The 14982-nt window shown below is 43.1% G+C and overlaps 1 protein-coding gene across 5 annotated transcripts; it reads left to right on the forward strand.

The window, feature by feature from the left end:
- The first annotated feature begins 345 nt into the window (after positions 1–345).
- LZIC (leucine zipper and CTNNBIP1 domain containing) lies at positions 346–12692 on the forward strand. Of its 5 annotated transcripts, XM_029962358.1 has the most exons (8): positions 1136–1192; positions 1863–2006; positions 2576–2711; positions 3729–3827; positions 4479–4574; positions 6355–6436; positions 11932–12007; positions 12401–12692. In XM_029962358.1, the coding sequence occupies exons 2-8, from the start codon at positions 1906–1908 to the stop codon at positions 12420–12422; spliced, it is 612 nt and encodes a 203-aa protein (XP_029818218.1). In that variant the 5' UTR covers positions 1136–1192; positions 1863–1905; the 3' UTR covers positions 12423–12692. The 5 variants fall into 5 exon arrangements, with proteins under 5 accessions (XP_017934925.1, XP_029818218.1, XP_029818217.1 ...); XM_018079436.2 differs by lacking the exons at positions 1136–1192; positions 11932–12007; positions 12401–12692 and adding exons at positions 346–459; positions 7809–8222; XM_029962357.1 differs by lacking the exons at positions 11932–12007; positions 12401–12692 and adding an exon at positions 7809–8222.
- The last annotated feature ends 2290 nt before the right edge of the window (positions 12693–14982 follow it).

Below are 14982 nucleotides of genomic sequence, written 5' to 3' on the forward strand. Positions count from 1 at the left end.
TGCAGTTTAACCACAGGATCCAAACCAGCATCTCATCTGTACAGAGATGAGAGAGGTCTGCACACAGGTGTTTAGCTCCATAAAACTGAGACCAGTCTTAAAATAATTAATGCTGTCTTATGCCAAATAGCAAATGAAATATTAGTAAAATCTCCCCACAAAGACTTAAGATGGGAAAATAAAGTAAAATGGCCTTCACTTGGGTATTCTATAAGTGTAGGGCATCCTGGATTATTTTCCCCGTTTCTTCTGATGGAAAAATGAGGTGCCCTGTGATGTACTCCTTACACAGATTCTTATATATAATCTCATACATAATCCTACCAGCATTTAGTGTGTGCTGATTGCAGCCCTGCTATTAGCCGGATTGGACACGTATTTGCCCTAAAAAACATCAAAATACACCTACAGCAGGTCTTGGGATCGTTCTGGAGCCCAACCTGCCTGGGGACAAAACAGGTAAGGATGCTTTGCTCAATCTCATTTACAATTCAGAGCCAAACATTTATCGAACCTGTTTACACAACTGTATTGTATATTCTGCATAGAATTTATTATATTCTACGTATAGAGAACAGAACCGCCGCTAAACATTCACGACACGTGGGCATCGCTGGACGCTTCAGCAACACCCGGCCCGTGGGGGTCTGCACGGGGGGGGGGTGCGGAGGCTTCGACCCCGCACAGCGAGTCCCAGCGAGTTCCCCCCAGCGCCGGCGGGCCCCGGAGCCCGCACTGCCCTCGAGGAGCCCGCACTGCCCTCCTGGCCCCAGCACTCCCCTCGAGGAGAGCCCGCACTGCCCTCCTGGCCCCAGCACTGCCCTCGAGGAGCCCGCACTGCCCTCCTGCCCCAGCACTGCCCGGCCGGAGCCCGCACTGCCCTCGAGGAGCCCGCACTGCCCTCGAGGAGCCCGCATGCCCTCCCGGCCCCAGGCATGCCCCTCCGGCCCCAGCACTGCCCTCCCAGCCCCAGCGCCCGATCCCGCCCCCCGGACTCCCGCACTCCCCGGTCCGAATCCCGCACTCCCCGGTCCGATCCCGCACTCCCCGGTCCGATCCCGCGCGCGGCCCCGCGCCCCGTCCCGCCGTCCGCCCCTCTCGGGCCCGGCCCCGCCCGCGCTCATTGGCCCGGGCGCGGCGGAAGCGGGGCCGGGGGGGACGGTCCGGGCCCGCCCCGCCGAGGCCTGGCCGGGTGAGGGAGAGGGGAAGGGGAAGCGGGGGCCGGGGGGTGAGGAGAGCCGGGCCCGGAGCCTCGGGGCCGGGCGGACCCGCGTAATGTCGAGTTCCGCCATCTCGCCCCTCCTGCCCGGGTCTCCCCCCCTCAGGCCCGTTCGCCGCTTGCCGGCGGGAGGTCGCGTTCCCTCGTGGGCCGCCGGCCGTGGTGCAGCCCCTCACCGCCGGGGATGCCCCGCTGACCGCGGGCTCTGTGCCCGCTCCCGCCTGACCCCCGGCCTTCCTCGGGAGTGCCCCGCGTCCCTCCCGGTGCTGCCGGAGGCGTTCCCGACCCTGGGACACCTGCGGCCGCGGTGTCTCCTGAACAGTGCTCGGGGGGCCGTGGGAGAGGCGAATCTGCTGCTTTACATAGCGGGGCCTCTGCATTCCAGTAATTGCTACTTGGTTTGACCCTCGTTTGGTTGTATGTGCTGTGGCTGAGTTATTACCCTGGTGAACCGCCTCTTGTCGCGAAGATAATCCCGTACACACAGCCCGGCATTTCTGTGTTTCCACTACAAGGATCTCTAGGTGTTGTGTTGTGGTCAGGCATTCCATCAGCAGGATGCTGCATCGTTTTCTTGCTATTTGGAGCATTTTAAATAGGTTGATAGTTGTTGATACAAACAATAAAATGTACTTTCTCCTAGGAGTGTCACGTAACAAGTGAAAACTTTCATGTGAAAACAGAAAATGGCTTCAAGAGGAACAACAGAGACCAGCAAACTAAAACAAAACTTGGAGGAGCAGTTGGACAGATTAATGCAGCAGCTTCAAGATCTGGAAGAATGCAGGTAATAAAAATAGCTGCTTATATATGGTAATAATTTTCTTAACTGGTTGGCAGAAGAAAGGGGTACTTTTCAAAAATCTTGTGGGTTTTCTGGGGGGTTTTTTGTGTTTTCTTGTGGCTTTATATTTTTTTAATTAGGTAGGATGTTTGTGTTAGGTAGTAAAAATTATATCTAAAAAGAAAAGATATTTTTATTTCTCATCTGAAGAAAATGCAGGCAGAAATACTCAGTGGTTTCTTTATATCTCAGTGTGACTTTTTAGCTTCTAATACCTGTTCACATAACTCACAACTTCCTTGTGGGCTTTTTTAATATCAGTTAGCAAATAGCTTTTGTGTCTGTTTTGGTTTGTCTTATAATTATGGATGTTTGGGGTTTTTTTTAGCATAAATAACATGAAAAGTTAGAAAAACTAATGTGATTTTATATTAGTTTTCTGTGGGCTAATAAAATTGAATTCATTGCTGCCTGAGGAGTTGAGCTCTGTGATACTCCCCAATGCCCTTTTCTCCATATGACATCTCAGGTTAAACCTTGTGAATTAATGTGTCTTCTTGGATCCTCTTTAGAGAGGAGCTGGATGCAGATGAGTATGAGGAGACCAAAAAAGAAACTCTGGAGCAGCTGAGTGAGTTCAACGACTCCCTGAAGAAGATCATGTCTGGAGATATGACTTTGGTGGATGAGCTCAGTGGGATGCAGCTGGTAAGGATGATGGGCTGCTAAAAATGGTTTGTATTTTTCCTGGAGTTGATGAAATAGAAAATAGATCCAAGTGGTTCACTGTAATTTTTGTGTGAAACCTAGATCTATGTAACTGATGTTTTTATTGTGTATTACATGTAAGAACTTGCATAGATCTCTTCATTTTAAAAGGGAAAAAATATTGAAGAATTATAACCACAATACTGGGTAATTGCAGGGACTAAATATATGAAAAAATAACATAAAATAATAGAAATTTAATATAAAAGGTCTAATGGACAGTCCAGGCTAATATATATCATGAGAAGTACAATTCATGCCTGTTTGTTAGAAAGCATAAGATAGCACTTCCTGTGCTCTTCTTGCTGACTTGTGTTTCAGATTCATACCAGTCCAAATGAAAAGGCTGTAGGAATGACTGTGTGACTTTAAGTTATTATTATATATTTATATATTTAATATTTATATTATGTTATTGATCTTATGCTGACTTCCAAACTTCTGATCTATTTTCTCTCTTTTCAGTGTTTAATTAGAGCATAATTTGTTCCTTCTAAGCCCTGTGTTTTAGGATTTTGTTTCCAGAGAGGTCATGACTTGTCCAAAGATAACTGTGGGGAGATCTAATAATGATAATTTTGATAATCCACAAAGGATTTTGTGGATTCATCATTTACATTATGCTTGTCCATAGAAGAGCTGTAATCATCAGTGTTGGCATGAAGACTGTGCTAATATCAGGAAAGTGCTGGAAATTATTAGAAAGTAAGACCTGGACTGTAATGAAAAATTTCACAGCTCTTTCTTAGTGTAGTTGCACTAATGAGTGGATTCTTCAAGCCCTGCATAAAGGTCCTGTATTTTTTTTCATCTTACTTCCATGGTTATACAGAAAAAAGAAGAGCTCTGTATCAAATGCTGCAGAGGGTGCTAATGATGCTCTCCAGCCCTCCTTCATCTTGTCTTCAGCTGCTGGTTGTGAGTTAGTCCTGCTCATTCTTGCTCTTTTCCTTGCAGGCAATACAAGCAGCCATCAGCCAAGCCTTTAAAACCCCAGAAGTGATTAGAATGTTTGCAAAGAAGCAGCCGAGGCAACTGAGGACGAGGTTGGCAGAGGTGAAGGCTTTTTGTTTTACTGCAGAATCTGTTTGTTTGAGCCAGACTGGTTCAAGTGTGGAATGATTGCAAGGAGAGCACCGAGTGTGCTGGAAAACTTGGTGTCAGCATCATAAAGAGGTGGAGAAGGTCTCTTTCAGAATGTGTTCAATTTTAAATGTTTATTGAAGTAACAGGGACAACAATGTGTATTTCTTGAATTATCTTCCTTGCTTCCAAACAACAGTGGGATTGACATTGAGAGTGAAGTGAGTAAACTGCAAATAGAAAATTTGGGGTTGTACTGAGGGCTGGAGAGTGCACTCAGAGATCTGACTGAACTGAAGATGCAGATAAAGTGAAATCAAACGTGATTGCTCCATGTGCCAGTGATATGTGAATCCATAATTTTGAGTGATTATCAGTCTTTGATGAAAAAAGATTCAAGTTTGGAGAAATCAAGTAAGCCAAGGTCAGGTGTAAAGAGTATTTGCAGAACATTCAGAAAAGCTTACCAGCCATCTTTTAAATCATAGATAGCTCTGTCCCTTCCTGCTGTGGGTCTGTGCTTACTGAGGATATTTTTAGGCTGTTGCATTTCTCATGCTGTTGTGTTGAGTGAAATAGTGGGAAGATTATATATTTTGACTTATTTTCCCCCCTGATGTGCAGATGGACCGAGACTTAATGGTTGGGAAGTTGGCACGAGACCTGTACACCCAACAGAAAGTGGAAATCCTGACTGCCCTCAGGAAGCTTGGTGAGAAGGTAAGGTGGTGGTGTGAAACTCAGGTGGATAGAGTTCTCTGTCTGTATATTTAAGAGGAATTTGAAATAATTAAAATAAGAAATTACGACTTTTATGAGCAAAGGGTAAAATGCAACTTGTTTTTGTAGTATATAAATGTCCTTCCCTTTTAATGCCAAGCTTTCTGAAGCACTCACTGCTGAACGTGTATCAAATAGTTTTGTACATTTATATAAGGCTGTTTCTACTTTTAAAATGCTTTCTTTGGGCCATATAAATGAATCACATACAAGCTGGCACAAGAGGATCATGTTTATAAAAGCTCCCAACTATTTACCAGGAACTATCCAAAGCTTTTGACACACATCCAGCTTCACTTATTTTTATACTGTTGATAATACAATATTCTTTACCTCTTGGTGTGAGGTAAAGGAATTGGAGAGATGAGGGATAAGGGGATTGTTGCCCCAGTGATCCATAAGTAGCAGAACAAGCCCTGGGTTTGCCACCAGAGGGAGGAAGAGAAGTTGTTATTTCTCTCTGTGGCTGGCATATGAAGAAAATGAGTTGCTGTGTGTCTCTGTGCTTAAGGTTTCTTAGGAAATGAAGGAATGTAATGGAAAAGATGAAGTGCAGTGCTTAAAGGAGCTGCAGTTCAGGTAGATTCCAAAGCAAAGGCTTTCCCTCAGAATATTTTTATTGCTTGACTGTCAGAGATAAAAAAGCATGTTTTGGAGATACATAAAAGTCTAGTTAAGGTTGTGAACTGAATGCATGAAGATACCTAACCCTCCTGGCATGAGTTCCTCGGATCACCACATGGAGCCACTTTACCACACTCTGACCTAACCTCTGAATCTTTTAAAATGATCAGCAACCTACTGCACACAGGACTTGCTAGGGCAGTAGTTTCACATCTCTTCTGGATGTGAACCATGAGAGTAAAAATTACATGTTTCCCTGCACAATACTGCAAAATTTTAAGTAGTTGGATGCTTGCTCACAAAGCTCAGCAAAGGCAGGTAACTAATATGTTTTCCTTCATTCCAACACCATCCTGAATGCCTGTACCTGACTTTTATATTTCTAACTAATAAACTGATGCAAACACTGTGAACAGTTTGACACCCTTATGCTTTGCTTTAATAAGGATGTGTATCTGAGGCTAATTAAATGAGTGACTTTTAACTTAGAATATCTGAACCTTCCAAATGTAGGTTACTGCTTCATTACTGTAAATATTTTATGGGCATCTGTCACAAGGCATCAGAGCACATACATAAAAGCAAAATATACATGTGCAAATGTCACTTTAAAGGCAGAGAACCATTTCTAGGTCATTGGCCCTTAACATGGTCAAAGCTGGCATGTTTTTGCTTTCCTCAGTAGGTGATAGGAAGTGAGCTTAGACCTCAGTTCAGCACTGTACTGACCACATGACAAAAAAGTTGTTGCTATCCTCTGCACAGTTCAGGTGCTCAGGTACAGTGTGACCTTTCCATCACAAATGATCACTGGAGGTCAGCTGGAAACTTTATGGTGCATGTGGAGGCACTTCTGGCACTGCACATCCTGTCCTGCCTGGGCTGGCAGGAGCCCTGGAGGGAAAATTCAGTGGCAGGGGAAGTAGGTTGTATCTTTAGTTTAGGTTTTAGTTTTGTGTTAGGTAACACTGCCACTTAAAAGCTGCAAATGGACAGATGCTGTAACCCATCATAGTTCATGTCCATGCCCATGGAGATGGTGGGAATGTGCACAGTTAAGGTTTGAAGTTCACAGTTGTGGCCTTTTTTGATTTAGCTCACTGGGGATGATGAGATGTTCTTGTCAGCAAATGCTGGTACAGCCCTGAGCCAGTTTGAGAGAGTCTCCACTGACCTTGGTAAGTTTTCATTCTCAGAACTTCCAATCTCTTTGCCTCATTGAACTCTGATTAATAGAAATACCTCTGGTTTCCTGTGAAAGAGAAAATGTGAACCAAACATTCATACCATTAAATGTTGGTGTACATTTTCTTAACAGTGAAGCTCTGATACACTATCCATGAGGAAAAAGTAACACAGCAGGTAAATCCAGGGCCAAATGCCCACAAAATGCCAAGTGTTGCCCATCATCTGAAGGCTTGAATGGTCTGTCTGAAGCAGAGGTGCTGCTCTTACATTTAAACACTGATCTTTTTGGCATTAATGACTTTCCTCGGGAGAGCCTTTTCCTCTGCTTGCTGCAGAGAATTTGGCAACTATTGGCACGTTGTCAAAATACAGCTTTAAAGCAGCTCCTTGCTGTGATTGTCACACCTCTAACCATATTGACAGGATCAAAAGTTCAGTTATAAAGTGCATTAAATCAGCACCACAGTTCATTCTGGCATTGCAGTCAGAACTGGGATGAAAGAACTGTGAATGGCAGGAACGTGCCAGACTAGGTCAGGGTGCAAATAAAGTGTCTCTGACTTGGCTTTCAGCACTCCTCTTCCTGAGAGTGTAAGTGAGGTGAGAACCCTTTTGTTCAAAAGGGGACTTTGTGAGGAGCTCTGGGTGTGCTGGGTTGCCCTTGGCTGGCCACCAGCTGCCCACCAAGCCACTCTTTCATTCCCCCTCCTCAACAGGATGTGGGGAGAAAACAGAATTAAAAACTCATGGGTTGAGATAAAGGAATTTAATAAAAGCAAGGGCTGTGCACAGAAGCAAAGGAAAACAAAGATTAATCCTCTACTTGCCAGCAGCAGGTGATGTCCAGCCACCTTCTGGGGCGTGGGGCCTCGGTGTGTAACAGTTCCTTCAGAGGACAAATGTCTCCTCAATGAATTCCCCACCTTGTCCTTTCTCTTGGCTTTCACTGCTGAGTGTGCTGTGCCATGGAATGGCCCCTCAGCTGTCCTGGCCATGTCCCCTCCTGCCCACCCAAGCCCAGGGACTTTGGGGGTGTGACAGCCTGGCTGCTGGGCCAGCACTGCTCAGCAGGAGCCCAAACCTCGCTGTGTTCCCCACACCATTCCAGCTGCAAACCCAAATCCCAGCTCTCCAAGAGCTCCTGGGGGAAAGGGAACATCCATCCCAGCCAGGCCCATGCCTGCTTTACACCTGCCAAGTCAGTCTCTTTTATTTTTCTACATTAGCTCAAGTGTTCTGGTTTTCACAATGTAGGTTTGATTTCTTTTCATCTCAAATGTTCTGCTTGATTTAAATCGTACACAAGGACATTCACAATTTCTACTAATACTTACTGAAAATGTTTTTTTCCCCCCCTCATAGGATCAGGAGACAAAGTCTTTGCTCTAGCAAGTGTTGAAGTAGAAAAGGCAAAGCAATGAAAGGGTGTGTGAGGCTTGTGTCTCTCCAGTTATCAACAGCATTGGACTTCTGTCACACTGCATTTGGGTTTTCTATTTCCAGCATGTTGTAAAAAAAAGCAAAGCAAAACAAAAAAACTCCAAATCCTAAAACCTCTTGGGTTCTTAACCAGAAGATATGAAGTAAACAGCCTTAAGTGCACTTTGGAACCTTGGTGTCTGTACCCCTTAAGTAATACAAGCTCTGAGGCTGAACACTGAGTGGAACTCTAGAAACAAAAGCATGGTATGTCTGTCTTGGGAAAGAATCAGCTGTTTGGAACTTTTCTGAATGTGTATTTCTCTAACTATTAAAAACTTCATCTTTTTGCATGTGGTTGTGGCAAGCAGATCTTTTTCAGGAGCAGTCCCGGTGAGTGGTTTTTTGGGTGATTCTTCACATTGTCTTAATTTTTGTCTGGACTCCCCACTAAGTAGTTTGTACTAGGACAGCACTGAAGCTTTGAAAATGGACTTGGTTTATTTGGAATGCCATCTTCCTACAAACTGTTTGCAGAAGACCCCAAAGGAGCCTGGATGCTGATCACTGGCCCTTGGCTGCTTGTTTGCCGTGCACATGAATGAGCACTTTGTGTCCCAGCCCGGCCGACAGACAATGGCAGCCCTGTGGGGAGTAATTTAACCTTGTGTATGGAAACGACAGGGAACTGATAGGAAATGGCAACGAGAGGCTCTTTCTGTGACCTCTTCCTTCAGCTCTGGTGTCCAGCCACCCACTGCCCTGATTTCCCGGGGTTGCAGAGGTGCCAGGAAATAACTTGCAAGTACAAACAGGTTTTAAAAGGGGGGAAAACTCCCATTATGTGATCAGTGCGAGTGTTGCTCAGTGTATTGATCAGGTGCTGTGGAGAGGGGAGGGGCTGTGCCTCCCTTAGGAGTTGGAATCCTGAATAAACTCGGTGTAGGAGGATTTGAGATCTCATATTGTTGAACCTTTAGCTCAGAGGGTGGAGAAACTACTCTGGATGTGTGCTTAACTTCCTGACAAACTGTAATTTGTAAAATCACTACTAGGGACCTAATTCCCTAAGTTTTGACTCCTTTGCACTTCAGTTAAGTGCTTGTTTGCATTTTGTCAAGAGCTGGTTGGAAGCCTGGATTTCCCTGAAGTTTTTCAGCTCGAGAAATGTACATTTTAAGGTCTGCTCTACCATATGTTCAAGTGCTGAACTAAAGATACTGGCAACAACAAAACCACACTAAGGGCATTTCTTACCTTAATTTCATACCTGTTCCCCTTCTTATTTTACCAGTAACTAGAGAAAAGTATAAAGCTTCTATTTGAAAAAAAAAATAGGCAAAAAAGTAGCTTTATTTTTGTGCACAAAGAGTTCAAACATCAGCAATTTGGGGGTTCTCTGGACTATATGTTTTAACAAGGAGTTGGCACTTCCTTTCTTTAGAGATCTTCCAAAGGAGGGGAAACATTATGAGATCTCCACCTGTATGAAGGTGATCAGTGTATCCAGGGCAGATTCTGGGCTGGTTTTAGTGACTGGGTTTTTTGGGGGGGCAATGTGTCTTATTTAAGTTTCAGGCATGTTTCTGAGCTGTAAAATGTGTGACTGCCATCACAGTAGGTCTGTTGCTGGAAAGAAAAGGATGGGTGATCATATTCGAAAAATGAGAAGAATTCCTAGGGGAAAAAAAAAAAGTGATTCTGTTAGTGCTTGGAATTATAAAAATGGAGAAGTAAATGTACTAAAAGGATGACACTCAGTTATTTTAGAATTAGTAATGGTTTATAAAACAGCTTTTAAACCCAAGTGTAGGGTGAGTTTGGTTCCAGTTTATGGTGGTGTGACTGTTTTTGGACCTGTATTTGTCAGTGTTTAATGGAGTAGAACATCATGTTTTGCCTATCATATAGACGTCTTTGGCTTGTACAGCTAGAAATGAGCTTCAGTGGGAAGTGCCATTAAATTGAGTGAGTGGAAATGGTGTTAAATTTGGACAGCTTGTTGCAGTGTTAATCCCATAGCAGTCACTTGGAGACTAAGTGAATGGCATGGATTATAAACAGAACATGAACATGGTCAGTCCATGTACACTTACAGGGCATAAATACCCTATAAATAAGCAAGTTTGTCTAAGTGTAAACTAGGAGGAGTAGACTAGAAGATGTGTTGCTTGCCTGTATTTTGCTTTAATAGATACCTTTTGGAAATGTAGCATTTTAGAAATGAAAGGACACGTGGTACAGACCAGCATAATTTCTGTTTTTCACTGGTGGAACTTTTCCCTGCCTTTTTTTAAAGAGGCCTTTATTTAGACTGGGGCCTTTTGTCCATTCTGTCAGAACTATTTTCCTGTCTGGGGCAGCATTGTGCTCTCTGACAAAGGCTCATTGCAGCTCCAGAGCTGAGAACAGCTTATTAAAAGGCATTATTAGAGAGTCTGAAATTATTGCGAACAAAACAGTCCATGGGGACCGGAGCTGCCTCCTCTTCCCTGCTGCTCATTACTGGTGCTAAGGAACTCTCTCCCCCCACCCCCCAGCCTGCCTTGCAGCATTAGGATGTAAATGAAATCTCTCAGCACTCCAACAGTGAGTTTACAGCCCAGTGCTATGGAAATCTTCTTCCTCTTCCTTTGAGAGGTTTATGTTTCCAGGAGAAACTTTCTTTTTTTTTTAATGATTTGTAAATATTTCAGGATTTTTGCAAAGCTTCTGTACTGCAGGCAGTTGGAACATTCCTGTTAAATTCATCCTTGACTGAACATCTTTTCAACGTTGTGCTGCTTCTGCTCTTGGAAAGTTCTCTGGTGATTGAGATGGACAAAGGTGGAGAATGAGATCAGTGACCAGTACTGGAAGACTCAGTGGCCAGGGCAGAATTCCCTCCTCCAAAGCTGTGCAGGGTCAGAAATCAGAGACTGGCTGTGTCCTGCAGGAGGCCCTGACCATGAATGTGATTTAAAAAGGAAGCTGTTGCTGGTGTGAAGCTGTTCATGTGTTGACCCTCACAAATAGTTTAGTGGCCTGCTTGAAGTGTTAGGTTGATTTCAGTCATAGTAAGTTAACTGGTGTGTTGTGCTAAATATTTTGATAAATAATCCTGGGATGTACCTCCACCACTGTCTGAAATGTTTCTGCAGGAGCTGGGGAAAAAAATCCATTATTTATTTATTATCATAATCATTTTCTCAAATAAAAACTGGTAACAAAAGAACAACTGCTAAATGAAAGCATGGATTTGTTGTTTAACAAACGAGCTTGTGATGTGTGAGTTCCATCCCCAGTTCAGTGTTAGACCCTGGCAGATCACTCCTTCTGTACACATCTTTCCTGGAGTAAAATACAGATTATGATCCTTGAATATCGAGTGCTGTGAAGTTGTTATTGATCATACATGGCTTTGAAGATTAAAATGTGCTTTGTTTTTTGTTTATCATTTTATTTCTGAAGTAAGAATTGTAAAGTACAGTAGCTTTAAACACATCAGCAAAGTTCCCAGAGTCCTTTTTTTTTGGCCATATGTAACCTCCCTTTTTTAATCTTCTTTTTCTATAGAGTGAATTCAGTGATTGTACTGATCTGAAAGGAAAAGCATTTGAGAGAAAATTGAAGCTTCAAATGCTCTGTCTCTCTTTCTTCTGTCTTTGTCTCCTTGTATTATTTCCCTTCTTTGATCTTGAATGGAAAAGTAGCAAGTTATCTTTGTCTTGAAGGAAAAATACAAGATTTCTTGAGAGATCCCTTAGTTCCTCGTGTTACCTTGCCTGTAAAAGTCAAATTCATTTTGATAGAGAACTCTGTGTTAATGATACCCTACTGACCAGGCAGTGAAGGCTCTGTCATTAGTGGCTGAAATGGGAGGCAAATTCACATAGAACCATTTGGGTTTGTTTCTAGTGTGGCAATTCCCTCCCCACAGAAGGACAAATAGGATTTTTACATTGTAAAGAAATAGAAGTCAGCCTGCAGGCACCTTTTTAGTTTCCCCACCTCCATCATTTTAAAATTATCCTCGCTGAGTTCTGGGGAAGGATGTAACTCTTATTTAAATTCTGTCTGCCCACAGGAGAGGAATGGCAGTGCTCACATTGGAGTTTTCCTTTAGGAGTCGTGGAAAATGTGCCACCTGGTCTTGCTGTGAGGTTGTAGTTTTTTTAACTTTACCTTAAAAGGGGTTTATGCCTGTGAGGGTGAGGGGAGAATTACTGGAGTTGATGTTGCCCAAGATTTTTCTGCTCTTACTTTTAAACACCTCAGTGAAACGGGAGGTGCTGATGTTCAGAGCATCTCTAAGAGTGGCCCAAAGTACCTGACACCATCTGACAGGATAAATAAAAATGTTTCAGAATAAGTAGTCCCTGAAATAAGGTCTCCAAAGAGGAAATACAGACACAAGGTTGGTGGATACAGCATTGCTGTATCATGCACCAAAATAATTTAACTCACTCATGTGTAAATGTTATATTTAATAGCAGATTTCTCATTTAAACAGGTACTAATCACGGGACATTTTTTTTATCTTGCTATCACAATAGTTTGCTGCTTGATAACATTTAGGATGATGTTTTGAACATGCCTCCAAAACTGGGTCAGTAATAATTGAGATGTGCTGGAAACCATCAGATCCACCTGCAGATCCCGTGGACAGAGGTGTAATGTCTGGGTAAACAGCTTTTCTTTATCCTTATAAGGTGGAGATGGAAATTAAGTTCTGTAGTGTTATTGTAAAAGAGTGTGGTTTGCAACTTTGTAAATACCAAATTTAATCTGGGAACACTTCTGGTTTTGAATAAAACACGCAGCTGAGAAGGTTTCTTGCCACACAAACTAAGCCTGGATTAACAAAAAGATGATTGTCATAGCCTTTCTTACAGTAAAGGGCTTTTTTGTTCATGCCTTGAAAATCTCTCTGCATACCTCCTCACTGCACAGCCCATGTAGAATCATAAAATATTGTAATGAAGACAGCTGAACCATTTCTTTAATTATTTTTTTTAATATAATCTCTCTAATCTACACAAGTTTTGTTTGCCCCTAGTCATGGAAAGTTCACCTGACTGCTGTGCCCTCCACCATTTCTTAGTGTCCCAAAAGTACACCGGGTTGAATGGTTGAACTGCATTTAATTTTGAGGAAACACTGCAACATTTCTGCATCAGAGCTTGATTTTGATGGGTGGGAATTGTCAGGCTAAGTCTAAAATATAAGAGATTAACAAAAGAGATTCCAGACTAAAAACAAGTCCCTCATTGGGTACCACACATCTTGGAGAGAAAGAGTTTTCCTTGTTGTTGTGTGTGGCTGGGTCAGGGATAATGGGAGCAGGGCCTGTGTGTGCAGATGCTGCTGGAAGCCCATAATGAGGGGGACATGCCAACAAATACAGGGGGACCTGGAGGGTGGAAGCAGCTGTGCTGTGAAGGAACCCTCAGTGATTTTCAGAGCTGATTAAGAAAGCATTGGAGATCAGGAAGGACAGGGTGAGTTGAGAGAATTTTTCTAAGTCAAGCAGGGATTCAGTGAAGGTTTCATGGAGTTTTGGCTTACTGGAACAAACAACAGCTTCATTAAACGAGAGATTAGGAGTGACTGAAAAGAAAAATCCATTTAATCTGATAGATTTTTATAAAACAATATCAAGCCTTTACACAATACTTGTAAAAATGTTAGAAAGACTTAACCTTCAGGTAATTAATCTTCCAAACATTGCCCTGCTGAGGGAATGTGGTTGGGGCAAGCGGGGTGGGGATGGGTGAGGTGATGGATTTGATCAAGTGCAGCTCTATCCCGTGTTTGCCTTGGGAAGGTCTGTGCAGTCCCAGGAGACATGAACAAAATTCTACTAAATGTCTTGCAGAACTAGTAGAGTTAAGAGGCCTCTTGAGCATCTGTCCTGTCTTGTGATGATACAAGAGACCCGTGGCAAGATGTCACTTTGCTTGGTAGCCCAACACCTCGGTAAGCTGGAGGGAACAAACTAAGGTGGGGCAGGAGCTCAGTTCTAAGAAAAGAAACCTCAAATCCTCCCGGGGTAGAGGAAGCCTTATGGTGTCCCTCCCTGCTAAAACCCTTTCTAAATAAAGGCAGGATGTTAAATTGATGCTCTGTGAGATTGCATTGCACTGCTGTACAGTCAGCCAGCTGAATTGGAACAGGAGAGCTAGACAGTACTTAGTCATAAGATGGTGTTGTGCCATGATGTTATCAGTAAGGAAATTCATACTATTGCAAAGATGCAAATGATGGCTTAATTATACACTCCTACCAGCATAAGATGCTTTTAGATCTTTCCCTCAGACTCATGTACTGTGCTAATTAACAGTAATCCAACTGGAGGATCCCAGAGCAATGCTTCTGCATATTTTTTTCAGCTTACGCTGGAGCTCTTATGTTCTTTTCTTAAATAATTAATAATCATTACTGCCTGCTGTGCTGTGGGTATGTGCCAGTGATCTCAGATCCCAGCACATTTGCACCATTCCTGTTCCTGTCAGCAGCTTGGGTTTGCTCTTTGCAGAGGCTTTCATGTTAAGCCCTTCATTAGCTGGCAGTGGGGTTTGGATTTCAGTGGCATCGGGCTTTGATGTCATTAAGTAGCAAGCTGTTAAAGGAAGTGCCACCTATTTCATTACTGTGACTATTTTTATGCAATTAAGTTAAACACCGAGTAGAAAACAGATGCATTTTACTAAATAACACTTGGTACACAAAGCATTTTTATCTCCAGGAATTTTGTACTTACCTTTCTGGCCCCACCAGTGCACACTGTAGGGAAGCAGAGTAACTGTTAACCTAGTGGGAAACCACAGTGCAGGTGAGCGATGGGGCACGGTGAGGAACCTTAGGTGCCTTCTGTCATCTTTTTTTTTTTTTAATTTTAATTTTAATTATTATTATTTTTAATTAATCCCTCTCTGTGTCCACTGGGGTTTTACTCTGCTTCAGTCTAGCTAGGTGAAGGATCACCTTATTTTCGATGGCTTCAGTGACCAAATGGGAATTCACTGCTTTATTTTTGAGTGCTTCAATGACCAAATGGCGATTCGTTATTTTCGAGCGCTAGTTCTAGTCGGAGGTCGGCATTTTCTGTATTTGCCTGAATTAGCTTTAGTTAAGC

The sequence above is a fragment of the Manacus vitellinus genome, unplaced genomic scaffold (assembly GCF_001715985.3).
Source record: "Manacus vitellinus isolate BGI_N305 unplaced genomic scaffold, ASM171598v3 scaffold_46_pilon, whole genome shotgun sequence".
NCBI classification, from domain to species: domain Eukaryota; kingdom Metazoa; phylum Chordata; class Aves; order Passeriformes; family Pipridae; genus Manacus; species Manacus vitellinus.

Excerpts from the sequence above, each read along its gene's own strand:
- LZIC (XM_029962358.1), top strand. The coding sequence starts at position 1,906 with ATGGCTTCAAGAGGAACAACAGAGACCAGCAAACTAAAACAAAACTTG. Across the intron at positions 3,828-4,478 it reads TGAGGACGAGGTTGGCAGAG|ATGGACCGAGACTTAATGGT; the intron begins GTGAAGGCTTTT and ends CCTGATGTGCAG. Across the intron at positions 12,008-12,400 it reads CCACCTGGTCTTGCTGTGAG|TTTGCTGCTTGATAACATTT; the intron begins GTTGTAGTTTTT and ends CTATCACAATAG.